The sequence below is a fragment of the Pelobates fuscus genome, chromosome 5 (genome assembly GCF_036172605.1).
Source record: "Pelobates fuscus isolate aPelFus1 chromosome 5, aPelFus1.pri, whole genome shotgun sequence".
NCBI lineage: Eukaryota > Metazoa > Chordata > Amphibia > Anura > Pelobatidae > Pelobates > Pelobates fuscus.
The window spans coordinates 183402915-183417006 of record NC_086321.1 but is presented as its reverse complement, the minus strand read 5'-3'; the positions used below and the strand labels follow the sequence as shown (position 1 = coordinate 183417006).

The 14092-nt window shown below is 38.8% G+C and overlaps 1 protein-coding gene across 1 annotated transcript in view; it reads left to right on the top strand.

Annotated features, from left to right (window-relative positions):
* The window catches only part of LPCAT4 (lysophosphatidylcholine acyltransferase 4), a 40749-nt gene extending 27506 nt beyond the window's left edge, over nucleotides 1–13243 (top strand). The window contains exons 7-14 of the mRNA XM_063454815.1: nucleotides 1886–1920; nucleotides 2608–2662; nucleotides 2753–2835; nucleotides 3026–3151; nucleotides 5472–5613; nucleotides 8666–8764; nucleotides 8867–9020; nucleotides 12487–13243. Coding sequence (XP_063310885.1) covers nucleotides 1886–1920; nucleotides 2608–2662; nucleotides 2753–2835; nucleotides 3026–3151; nucleotides 5472–5613; nucleotides 8666–8764; nucleotides 8867–9020; nucleotides 12487–12647 — 855 coding nt within the window. The 3' untranslated portion in view covers nucleotides 12648–13243. The remainder of the gene's footprint in view (nucleotides 1–1885; nucleotides 1921–2607; nucleotides 2663–2752; nucleotides 2836–3025; nucleotides 3152–5471; nucleotides 5614–8665; nucleotides 8765–8866; nucleotides 9021–12486) is intronic.
* Nucleotides 13244–14092: the final 849 nt, after the last annotated feature.

The following is a 14092-nucleotide window of genomic DNA, read 5'->3' as shown; positions in this document are numbered from 1 at the left end:
TACCTGGATGTAACTGCCCATGCACTTCACCGTACACACATACAAATGTTACTATGAATTGAGTTTGAATACATTATATCTCTAGCTCAATAAAATTCTGAATTTAATTTAATTATTTTGCCTGGAGTGTGCATCTTAATGTAAACAATCCAGATTTGGACAACCTGTTCTAGTCATGAAAATATCCCATTATGCTGTTTGGTTGTACTGTCTATTTTCAGTTGTGTTCACTATGTCAGGTCTGTTCACAAAGTACATTCACTGCAGGATTTGCCACTAGGCATCGCTGTAGATTAGCTGTAAAGTGCGCTAGTTGGCCCATGGGATAATCTTTTATTCAGTGAAGATTCAAGACATCTCCCGTACGACATAGAATTTGTATATAATCACTCTTTTATATAGATTGCCATATGCTGTCAGCCAGGCTTTGTTGCTTAGCAGTATTTTAACTGTTAATTTTGCTATATGCCATGTGCCCAAAGATGTTTAGCTATCAAATATGGTTGCTCCACACAGTTTTACTACATAACAGGTCAAAGGATGGTTAAGAATTGTACGTTTTTAGATCAGCAGGTGGAGAGCTGCAGTTTAGCTCCAACATCTCGAGCACCATCATGTAAATGTAAATGTAAATAGTTTTATAGTGTGTGTGTGTGTATAATATATATACACACACACACACTCACTCTTATTATCAGGATTATGTGGAATGACACCTGCAATGCTGTCAGTTGGTTCCAACTGTTTTTTTTTTCTTTTTTTTCATGGTTGCCATTCCATTTTTATCCTATTTTTATGTTATAAAGATGTGTTTGATATCCATTGGCCTAACTCACTGGAATACTAAACAGGGAGTTGTGGTCAAGCAATAACCTTTTTAGATACAGATTATTATTTCCACCAGCCCTGTACTCTTTTAGGGACATAACCTAGATTTTACTCAAAATCCTTTTTGAGAATTCCGTAGTTTTTAAACTAAATGATATGTTTTAGAGGGTACTAATTTAGAAACCAGTCAGGGCCGGGCAAGCAGGTCATGCTCTTGTCGGTTCTAAGCAAACTGGACTTGTTACGACAAAAAAGTACTAATAGTTAAAAAATAAATAAAAAAATTGGCTTTCTCTTGTGCATCGATATTCGTCTGTCGATGTTTAATTTTTTTTTATTTTTTTTAACCAACGTTTCCTCTTTTCACAAAACAAAATCTTTATTGGACACATTTTGAGTGCTTATCCTCCATTATGAGTGGAGCTGCTTACTTGACTCCTCACTCACAGCCAATATATATCCTTTTTACCTGTATAGTATTTGAAAGCTGTGCTTAAGGGGAATGAATACAAATAATAAAATGATAGTGATTGGTATGGGACGGAGTGATGTGAGCAGCTCAGGTTCTGAGTATGTATTAAAAATGTGTGTAAAGAGGGAGTGTGGCTAAAATGGTACAGGGTTATGCTGCAGTGGAGTGATCTTTTTAAGCAAGGTTTCATTTTTGTCAAATGAAATTACCCACAACCCATCAGTCAAAAGTGTGTAGATTTACTTAATGTAGTCCCCTCACAGGGTTGAAAAGGTGATATGTTCTGTGCATACACAGAAGGACAAACTGCAGACATCCTAGCAGGAGGGGTCAAGTCATATAGGGGACTGTAATCCATAAGATACAAGGGAAATGAGGAAACTGGAAAACTGTAATGGAGAAACCTGAAATGATCGTACCGCTTTAAAAAGCTTGATTGAGACAAGTTCTTTCTTATCTTGCAAGGGTTCTAATGTACAGGATTCTTGCACAGAAGCATCCCTCATTATTTACTAGCGGTCTCCTTCCCTGCACTTATTTATCTTGCAAATAATGTGTTTGTATTTTGTTTTGTTTTCTCTGCAGCCTGCAACAGTTTGGACATGGAAAGGGAATGGAGTGTAAGTAAATCCTAGTGTGCGTGAAAGATCTCTGTAGTGAAGGGGTTAAATTGTTTCATATCAGTTCAATTTCCCTTGTCAATTAATTCATAAAAACCATGCACTCGTTTGTTTTCTGATTTTCTTTAAAGGTTCATGCATCACTTTGAGTCGATTTATGTCTACCTGCTTCTTTTTCATTATGCTTTTCACACCCACTCCTGGCGGGAGGGAGGGGGGGGGGGACTGATCTAATCAATCCGTGTCCTATCCCTAGGAATGCTGGAAATGTGCATTTGATTTACACATGTGCAATTGGAAGATTTCCTCACCTTGCAACATCCTGACAGGGGGAGAAGAGAGGGAGTCTGATCAGGATCATGCAGAGCATGCTCCGGTGTCAGGTTTCTCTCTTTCTTCTGCACTATGATGCCCTGTTTCTGTCATTGGTAGACTGAACTAAAACTGAGAAGGGTGGGTAAGAGGGAGTGTGGGGTGAGGCTGAAGAAACTCCCGTAGCTGAGAGGCGTGTCCAACAATGTAATCTGACCAAGTTTATAGTAAGTTTATAAACGTTTATTGCATACTTTCAACGTTTTTCTTGCTTTATTTTGTTTTGCATAATTAATATTGTTTTCTGTTTAAAAAAAACAAACAAACGTCAAGTGATGCATGTTCCATTCGATTATTTTCTCCCTCTTTCTTCAGACTTAAGGTTCTCTGGCTCACTATGTCTCAGTTCTTCATCAACCTGGAAATAGAGGTGAGATCTGCTCTTTTGTTTCTGTGAATGGCTTTTGCCTGATTGTTTCCAGCAATCACATTGGTTCTATGTGTAAATTTCTTATTGCAGTTCCTTCCTGTTTATAACCCATCACCTGACGAGAAGGCAGACCCTGTACTTTATGCCAACAATGTGCAGAAGATAATGGCCGAGTAAGTCAGGAATAACACTGGGATTGCATAGCAGAGTGACTTGCTGAAATGCCATATACTTGAGTTTGAGCTAGAACAGTAGTTTCTTGTAGTGGTGATCAACTGAGTGTGTGTTTGCTGTTTTTATTTAGCTTTTATGCATAAAGTATGGTTAATGTAGTGACATCCACCGGGTTTCTTTCTTTATTAGAGCACTTGGTAAACCAGCAACAGAATTTGAATTAATGGGTGATACACCTGTAACTCCCATTGGGCACCTGAAGGTGGCAGTGGATCCCAAGATCTGGGAAATCGGTAAAATCCTCAAGAAAGCTGGGTGAGTGAGTCAAGCTTGAGTGTTTGGAAGTCTCCACCAAGTCATATCTTACATAGTTAAATAGCTGAAAAAAGTTCTGCGTCTCACGTCTGTTTTTGCTGTTGATCGAAAAGAACGCAAAAATAATTATTTGAATCTCTTTCCAATTTTGGAAATAAATTTCTCATTGCTCCTGAATTGCCCCACAAATTAAAAAAAATATAACCCTGAATTTATGTTTTTTACAAGTATTCATCCAATTGCTGTCTAAACATCTGTACAGACTCTCATAAAAACCACATCTTCAGACAGGGAATTCCACATCTTTATTCTTACTTTAAAAAAAAAAAAAAAAACTTTCCTTTGCCTTAGACTAAATCTCCTTTCTTCCAGTATAAACGCATGTCCTATGTATAGTCCTGTTTATGAATAGATTTCCAGACAATGGTTTGTAATGGCCTCTGATATATTGGTGTATTGCTATCATATCCCCTCTGAGGTGCCGTTTTTCCAAACTAAAGACGTTTAAATTTGTTGACCTTTCTTTGTAGGTAAAATGTTTCATTCCTTTTATTAGTTTTGTAGCCTGCCTGCCCACTTTTTCTATTGCCATAATATCCTTCTTTACAACAGGTACCAAAATTGCACCGCATATTTAAGGTGTGGTCTTATCCTTGATTTATAAAGAGATAAAATTAAATTTTCATCTCGACAATGAATGCCCCTGTTTATAAATGACACTATCTAAATAACTTCAGCAAGTGCTGAGTGACATTGCACATTGACTATTTCATGTATTTTCTACATTCAATTTCATCTGCCATTTGAGTGTCCAGTCCTCCGATGTAAATTATTCTCCAGCAAAGTCATATCCTGCTCACATTGTATTTACAGAGTATGATAATTATCTATTAATTGCTAAATGACTTACATTACTTGTATTAGGTCCTGTTTTTGATGTACAAACCACTTGCATATAGATGGTTTTTGATTTTGCAATGATTGAATTTCTGTAGAGAGCAGAAGATTATGTTTTGGGTTGCTTCTAGAAGAGTTTGTTGAATTGTACCGTGCTGTCCACGATTTGAAAGAAGTTTGAATGTATTACTGGTAATGACTGTCGGGTCCAGAAGCACATGCACCGACTTGGTGCAGAAAACCTTGAAGCTATTTCAGTATATTCAGGAAGCATTAGTTAGGGTAATATTTTTAGTCCGTTTACTAATGGACTATTAAATATTAAAGTTTAGCAATATTGCTACTTAATGTATTACAAAACGGCCGGTGTGTTTTCTTCTGAGGTAATGTTCAGGAGCCCTGAGAAATATTTTTAAATAAGTCCTACTTTTTATCTCTTACTAAAGTAATGATGTAAAACATGAGGCATTAAACTGCAAAGCACTGTTCCGTTGTCGGATTCCTTAGCATTTCTGTGCATGTGATCAAGGGTACGAGCATAATTATCTGACACAGTCAGTGTTGGTGAATGGTGGTTTTGTTACTTCTGTCTGCCTCTTATTCACTTTGATTGGATAATGAATAGTATAGTACACATGTGAATATACAAAGTTTCACCACATTTTTCTCTTAAAGGGACACTCTGGTCACCTGAACAACTTTAGCTTAATGAAGCAGTTTTGGTGTATAGAACATGCCCCTGCAGCCTCACTGCTCAATTCTCTGCCATTTAGGAGTTAAATCACTTTGTTCATGAACCCTAGTCACACCTCCCTGCATATGACGACTTGCACAGCCTTCCATAAACACTTCCTGTAAAGAGAGCCCTATTTAGGCTTTCTTTATTGCAAGTTCTGTTTAATTAAGATTTTCTTATCCCCTGCTATGTTAATAGCTTGCTAGACCCTGCAAGAGCCTCCTGTATGTGATTTAAAGTTCAATTTTCCCTCTGTCAATCATAGCCAGGGGAGGTGTGGCTAGGGCTGCATAAACAGAAACAAAGTGATTTAACTCCTAAATGGCAGTGAAATTGCAGGGGAATGATCTATACACTAAAACTGCTTTATTTGGCTAAAGTAATTTAGGTGACCATAGTGTTCCTTTAACCAAGAAAATGTCTACTCCTCTAATGGATGTATATATGTATGCATATGTATTCTAACCTGATATACATCAGTGTTTTAAATCCATTAGATATTTATTGAGCTGTAAACAAAACTACAGTATCCTGTTAGTGTGGACTTTTTTTCTAAAAATATTAAGTGTAGGTAGTAGGCAAGTTTAAAGCCTTAATTTAAAGTTTTAAATGATCCTAGGGGATTGAAAGTGATGAGTAGAGGAGTTACTGACTCTAAACCGTGCAATGCATGTTCTTTGTCCCCAGGTTCTCCTTTGACAGCGTGCAAGGCCTGATAGATCTCTGCCTGGAAGGAGTGTGCTCTCGTGTGGGATTGGATGAGCTGGCAGAGAAGTTGGACATAAGGCAGAGTGATGTTATCTCTCGTGTATTCAGCTACTTTAACAAGGTAGGAACATTACCAAACCATGGACTTCGTATATCAGGTGTCCTGAGTTTGTGTGGAAAGCAGTTTTTTTTCAAGGCAGTCTCTATTTAAAGAGCCATTATAAATTAAAGTCACAGATTTGCTTTATTGTACATTTTGTAGTGTTGTATGTATCCTGTGTCCACAGAGTATGGCTGCTATCCTTAATGTTTACTCAAAGTGCACTTGCAGGATTAACTAATAATCCCATAAACCTCTGTTAGACAAAATATACCCCATAAAGCAAAATGAATTGCTTCTAAACATCTGCAGGGAACTTTTAAAGTAACACTAAAGTGCTAAAACCACCATATAGGTGACATGCCCCTCCCACCCCCCTCCCCCCCCCCCACATTAACTCCCTTAAAAGGTAATAAACTTGTGGAGAGCAAAAAACGGTTGCAAGAGTATTCGGAGGACGGACAGCAACTGAAATAGCCTGCCCTTTGGTGGGTCCCCGCTCAGGTCTCAAGCTGGTTTTTGCTCATCTTGTGCCATTACAGAGAGAACATATCTGAAGCATATCAGACTGGTCCCACCCATACGGGCAGACCAGATCCGAAATGCCGCAAGTTCCCTCTGCACGAGAGATACAGCAACCCCAAACGATCGTTTCAGCCTTGTTAGGCATCATCAGTGAGGCATAGCTAATATCTCTCTAGGCACCGTGGGCAAGGGGTCCACGTCTGGATTACCCTTTAAACTTATGGAGAACAAAAAAACGGGTCGCAAGAGTAATAAACTTGTCTTACTTCCTCCACAGTGCAGGTCCACCCACCCAGAGATCTGCCTCCTTGCTGACATCTGATTTTTGTTTTCTATGAAATCAGCTAGGAGGTGGATGGGGGCGGGGCCAGTCAGCACCTCCTCATAGAGATGCATTGAATCAATGCATCTCTGAGGGAAATTCAGCATATCAATGCATGCAGTGTGGAGGCGTTCACACTGTGCAGCACTGCCCCAGGAAGTACCTCCAGTGGCCATCGGAGGAGTGGCCACTGGAGGTGTCCCTATGGGGCAATGTAAACACACTGCCTTTTCTCTGAAAATGCAGTGTTTGCATGATACCACCTGCAGGGAATAATTATTTTCACCAGAACAACTACATTAAGCCGTAGTTATTCTGGTGACAATATTGTCCCTTTAAAGGTAAGTTTCTATATACTTCCCAATGTAATTTAATTGAATACAGATGGGTATCCTGTTTGAGACTTCCAAGGACCTGTTTGAAATACGCAGATGAAGATTAACAATTCATTTTTGTATTTACAATATTCTCTGGGGAGCTTTTTTATTTTATTTTTAAATCCTGTTTTGCTCTTACCACAACTTATTTAGTAATTCCGTATATTTCGGTATAATTGAAACTTTACAATTCCATGGTTAGTTTTGGGCATTGGTCCTTTTTGAATTACAACCCTTGCTTTGTGGAAAACTGTGCTCCATTGCTTAGTGCTGCAGAAATGCTGGGTATTGCTGAAAATCAAGACTGATTTTCAGCATTACAGGAATATCCCTGTGTTGCTGAAAACTGCCATGAGATGGCGCCAACATACCGCTCTCTAATGTATTATTTTGGAAAGCCAAGTGTTGGCAGTAGATATTTATGGTAGGGTAAATACTGTGTCAATGAGGTAAGGTTAAGGCGTGTATATGGTTAGTGTAAGCGCAGGATTCGAGATGAGGTTGTATAGTTTGGAGTGGGGATTGTATAGGGTTAGCAATCGCTACCAAGATCTAATTTAGATATTAGACATATGAGGCAAACCACTGTGAATCTATTTTGAGCTCTTCATATATAGTTGCACTGGATATGTAAAAAATTATAAAAAGCAAAAATGTTTGTTGTTTTGGAGGGAGGAGGGGAAGAGAGTTGTGTTGTGTTTTTTTTTTTTTTGTTTTGTTTTTATTTACAATTAATATTGGGTATACATATAGGATATTAAAAGAAAGCCCTTTCTGTCCTTTAAAAATGTGTTCATTCTAGATTTTGTTTTGGCTCTTGTTTTTGTAAGTATATTAACCCCTTAAGGACCAAACTGCTGGAATAAAAAGGAATCATAGCATGTCATGTGTCCTTAAGGGGTTAAAAGAACTTGATCTACTTATACTATTAAACTTGATGCTGCTGTTCGTTTTTAATTTTGTGTTTGCAATACCAATTGGTGCCATTACATTTGCATTGGTGCTGCAAGCTGTCACAAATAAAAGCTGTCCTCGAAAACCGTGGTTCCCAACCTTTTTTCACTTGAGAACCCCTTAACAGCCTATTTCCATAAATTGTACTTCTCATATTCGCAAAATGTTTGTAATTAATATAGTTGCACTTATTTCAAATGCCCTAGGCTCTCCCTGTCTCTCCTCTGACCCAGGCTCTCCCTGCTACAATCTGTCACACATGCAGAAATACACCCTGACATACAAAAACACATACATGTCTGTTTCCTACCTTTTGACTGGCTAGGTGTGGTAGGAGTTAAGGGCCCAATCCGCCCCACCTCTCTCCTGCAAGGCTTGCTCAATGTGTGGGCTGGGAGGAAGCAGTTCCATGCTGTTACTACTTCCCAGCTCTGGCTGCATTAACACAGGGGTCTGGTCGTGCTATTAAAGCGCCACAGTGAGCGAGCGACTGGGCCCCTGAAGGCACGTGTATTGGATGGCCCTAAGGGTATGGGCCACCCAATAGACTCAGCCTGAGGTTTCCAACCTGTGCGCACCGCCGCCATTACCAGAAACGTTTTGTGTACCTCCTGGGGCACTGAATTGTATGGATTCGTTGGGAACCCCTGCTCTAAAAATAAAGACTGACCTCTAAAGACTGGAAGTAGGAGTATGTGAGTAAATAATAAAGAAGTTCCATGGGAAGAACAGTGAGGTTATGTCATTGTCATCTCTATCCCCTTAAATTTTGTTCATTTGAAGACTTGAAACATTTTACCTATATAAGAATTCCAATAACTGGGTAGTTTCTTCTGTTGTGAGCAATTTAGTTATTAGTGTGTTACTAATTTGTCCCCTTTCTCTCCCAACAAAGGATGCTGCAGGAATGATTGATTTTCGGGAGGTCTCCTTGGTACTGGCTGCCCAGGACGCCACACGTTCTGCAGAAGAACTGGCAAAGCTTGCATTTGATGTAATTATTCTATTTGGCACTCTTCTTTTGGGACATATAGTACAGGAGGAGGTTTGTTGTTGTGTCCACCTCCCATAATTATTCCTCCTCTTCCTTTTTAAGCTGTTTGCTGTCTGTGATTCTGATGGATGCTTCCTCCTGTCTTCTGATGGATTCTCCTCAATCCTGCGCTCTCTCCTTGGCACTCCCCCTGCAGACAGTGGCAAGGTGTACACAGAATTGTTGACCCATACAGAGCCATGTGGTTTGACCTGTGGTGAGTAATTGGTGTTTAAAACAACAGGTTGATGACCATGATAGTAATCATTCAGTATTTGTGTATGTGAATTCTGTCTGGATCTGGGTTTTATTTTTACTTTGTTTCTTTGAGAATTTGCAATACACAAAAAAAAGCGCATTTTGAAAGTCGAAGAAATGCATCTTTTATGCTTATTTTTTTTCTTTTATATATAATTTTTTTTTTATATTTCACCATTGCAGCGTAACTAGTAAGTTAGCTTCTCACACACAGCCTAAAAGACTGGGAACAACAGTGAATTTGATCTAAATAGGACAGCATCTTCCTACCACCAAAATATATCTTCCATTTATGATGTATACCTTATTATGAACATGTGCAAAAGTGGGCTTCTGGACATGTTCTGTTTTTCAGATTTAAGTTTTGTTTATTTTGTTGTATGTGCATAAACATGGGTGATGGGGAAGGGGGGAAGGGGGGTAGGGGGTATACATATTTTTTCACATAAACAGTCGTTCTGTTTTTAAGTATACAGGCAGACTTTGTGTAGACTAGGTTTTTTGCCTTCTTTTGGATCAACAGCAAAAACATATATGTGAGGAAGGCTGAACTTGATGGACGCAAGTCTCTTTTCAGCTATGTAGCTATGTAACTATGGAAAAGGGGGGAGCGAGGGGGGGTTACATATACAAATATGCTCTAGTTAAATAAAGTTCACTGGTACTGGCAATCAGCCAGACTGTTTACAGAGATGACAACATAGCCCCCTTGGGACTAAATGAGAAATGTAATTATACCTCAATTATTAACAGATAAGAACAACCATGCTAGAGATATAATCTCTATATTATAGGTAAACAGTTACTGCCCTGTCTTTGCCAACTGTCCTCAAAGGTGGAATCAAGAGGGCAGGGAAGACAAGGAAGTGTGGTCAGGTGGTGGTGCCAGTTCCCACCAAAGGGCTTGTACCCAAATAGATTAATGAACCAAAATTGCAGAGAAAAAGGAAAAATCCCCTAAGGGGTATTCCTGTGCTGGCAATGAAGCAACAATGACACTTAAAGTAACAATAACAATTGCCTACATGTCCTAGGGAGTATAGCGTGGATGTTAGAGGGAAAAGAAAAAAATCAGAAAATCAAAATTATATAATGATAATAAGGGAACAAGAGTATTGCCTCGATGTGGTGCCCTCAGAAAATCAAAATTTATATAATGATAGTAAGAGAGCAAGAGTATATTGCCTCGATATTGTGTCCTTTGTTACACTAATAGTAGTGATAAATCTTTATTGAATCTTTAATTGATAACAAAGAGACACGGGCTTATCCCTATATCCATATATAGCTGCAGGCAGGGGATACGGAAGACCCAGTAATTGTTGCTTTAGAGGAGAGATAGATTGCTCTCTATCTCAATATAGCAGACAAACCTATGGTATCTAGAGTGAGTTATTGCCAAGTGCTAGGCTAGTAGAGGAATGAAGTAGTGAAAATGAGGAAAAAATAATAAAATAAAAATATATAAATCTTCTACTAGAAAAACCTCTATACTAGTCCCTAGTCTCCTGAAAACACCTTCGAGGGTGTTCTAAACTCAGTCTGAATCTGGGTATCTAAAGGAGCCACCTGCCTAATCAGCTTGAGCTTGCTCGCTAGGATTTAGCACTAAAAAATAATAAAGAATGGGTCTAGAAACCCATGGTGCAAGTAGATATTCTTGAGTGCATTAAGTGCATAAGTGCAGTAGTGAAGTGAGGAGAATAACGACGAGCTAATCGCCCCTAATCACTCTTGTTCCCTTATTATCATTATATAATTTTGATTTTCTGATTTTTTTTTTCTTTTCCCTCTAACATCCACGCTATACTCCCTAGGACATGTAGGCAATTGTTATTGTTACTTTAAGTGTCATTGTTGCTTCATTGCCAGCACAGGAATACCCCTTAGGGGATTTTTCCTTTTTCTCTGCTATTTTGGTTCTATAATCTCTATATGTCCGGTCTAACTTTCTGCTTAGACCGGACATTCTGATCATAGTTCAATGATCACTCACATGCTGTAAAATTCTCCTTACAAAGTGTTAATGTATTTTCTCTTTTCTCTGTACTGACAAATCAAACATCCCCATTGGACAGACTTGAAAACCAATATGCTAATGAGGTCCACATACTGTCTCCACCTCTCGAAACTTGCTATTGGCTAACCTAACTGCTAGTCACCTTTTAAACACAGTGATTGGTCATTGGGATTAAACCAATCTAATTATTTCAGTCCGATTTTATATGAACCGCTTTTGAGTCCTACCTTCACTCATCTCCCCTGAAGAGCCTGCCTGGCAAAACGCACGTTTGGGCTCGGCTCAGGAAGCTACTTACCTCGGCATCCCCAAAATTTGAGTTCTCGAACTCCTGCAATGATCTTGCCTTACTATCGGCACATTTAAGCTTAACATTTATATTATATTTTGTGAAGCCGCAGGTATACCGAGCCATCACTTCTAGAAAATCAATCCAGGTAGGAGCTGTCTCCACTCTAGGAACTTATCTCAATCAAGATGATGGGTGCCTGCGAAGGCACAGAATAGGATACTTGCCTTCACACATACAGCTCGAGATAATTGCTGTATAGTAACTAGGAGTTTTAGTTTTGATAGATTAGGTGCCCATGAAGGTACACAAATAAAATTGAGCTCACTGTATTTTTCAGTTGCTAAGCAACATCAATAGCTTGAATAACCGTAAGCCCTGCACTTTATATTGGCCAGTGAGCTATGTTACAAGAGAAAAGAAAAACGTTACCTGCGCTTTCTCCTTAATCCTTATGTATATTTAGACAAATGGAGGTCATTTAGTTGCTCCAATGGCCATTGGAGGGAATGCCCGCCTGCCAACGTCAAGGCAGACCCCCCCTAAGCGGGTCCTAACACTGACCCTTCAGCCTGCTTCCTTGAGCTTCTGGCAAAGATATCTCTAATGAGACAGAAAGGGGTATTTTTTATATACACCCCTATATACTTATTAACCCTTAATAGGGAACACATGGGATGGGCAGCAGCATTGTAACCAGGCTGTGTGATACAAAGTAAATACAAATACAAGAGAAACAAACATAGTAGCTGGGATAGAGGCAGGTAAGCTTTTGCAGACTTGTGTTCCCCTGGCAAATTAGGATTTTTATTTTATTTTATTTTTAAACTGAAAGCCATGAGGAAACCGTATCAGGAATATAAATAGTACAAACTGCAATTTTTATTTGTAAATACTTTCTCTCCTTACTTACAATTTATGGAGACATTGCTAAATGTTGATTCAAAAAGGAAAGTGGCCATTGACTTACTTCTGGTTTTGATATCATTATACCCAGGGAGTGCTAAACCATTGTATGAAAATGAGGATGTGCATATAGAACATAATTATGTGTGCAATAAATAATATTATAATGAATTCTTATTAGTATACATTTTTTGTGCCCCTTCTTTTAAGATGGATTCCTGAGGTTTGCCATGCACCACCATTGTTACCATCATCTCTTCCTCTTCTACCTTCGCCCTCCAGCTGCAGGACGCCGAAAGCCACCACGCAGCCAGCAAAATGGGGGGAGTGCCGGGAAATATAATCCCGGAAACCAACGCAAGTTGGATTGACCTAGGGAGGGAGGGGGGGGATATTTTAATGGGAAACTGGGGATGAGGGGGAAGGGTAAGACTCCAAAAAAAGGTGTTGAACAATTGCTTTTTCGCAGGTTTACTGTAATGAATTCAGGACAGACCTGCCCACAGCAAAGTGGTCTTCTACAGACTTCCCAGCATATAGTATGAATGAAAACCAATAAACTGGGTGTAGTGAAGAGGGTTCTCTATAGTGGGGTGGTTTATGCAGATTTTAACAAGTTTGGTTAAGCAGCAATATTCTGCATGTTTTATTATGAAAGGAAAGATGGTTAAATGTGCTTTTATGGGGAAATGCACTGAAGTTTGTATATTAAGAGGTTGCTCTGCAGATTCTATGATAACAGAGCAATGTCCTGCATAGTAGTTGCAGGTGCAGGTTGGGGAGGATGATGACACCCCAAATATATCAGCTCTCAGGGAAACAGCCTCCCCTTCCCCCAGAAAATTTTACATTTGTACCTTATTTGGATATTTTGTGTCTGACAGGTCCCTGTGTATTGGCACTATCGTTAGTGCGCTGAATGATTATTTTTAATAAAAAAAATAAAATAAAGTTATGCCATGTCTTATTTTAAGAAATGTTTAATTTGTCTTAGTGTCACAATCTGCCACTTTCTAGATATAAGAAACCGGATATAGCAGACTTTAATTGGAATGCAGAAAACAGATAATGACCTTTCAACCACGCAATGTGGCCTTTATCAAAATTGCCACTTTCTATTATGATCTTAAAACATGACTATACTCCGTAACATTAGGTATTTGCATGAAGTATAAAACATGCAGGCATATTGATGATCTAAGGGGTAATATATGTAAGGCACAGAAATTTGTATTTTAAATTTCCCACATAAATACCAATTTACTCAGCTGGTTCAAGTATTACAATGGGTTAGGCTAGGTCAGACAATGACGGCTAAACCTTGGCCTACACTACTTGATCCAAGATGCTCTGCTAGCCTGGACACTGATATCAGGCTCTTTACACCTTCTGTTTTGTGTGTAATGTATTTATTCTATTTTAATTTCCATGCCTGTGTGTTGACAAAAACTAATCTTGCTAGTAAGAATCTTTTAAACATGTATAATCTGCCTGTGTAATTTCTGAAGCTCTTAAAAGGAACACATGTTCAATGCTAAATAGCGGTGGCTTGTGCAATAAAGAATGTGTGTACATAAGCTAGTAAAGCTCTCTGCTGTGAAATAAAATGAGTAATGGGACATGAAGCTGCGTGATCTGACTACACCGACCTTCACTGTGTAAATAAATAAAGTGCAGTACCCTGAAGTTCGAAATCAAGAAACAAATATGCAGAACAGGGGACTATTACACGAGTGGTTTTTAGGTCCATCTAATGAGTAATTACCTTGGCTGTTCACTAAACATACATCTTTCCCAACAAGAATTCGAAATTTGG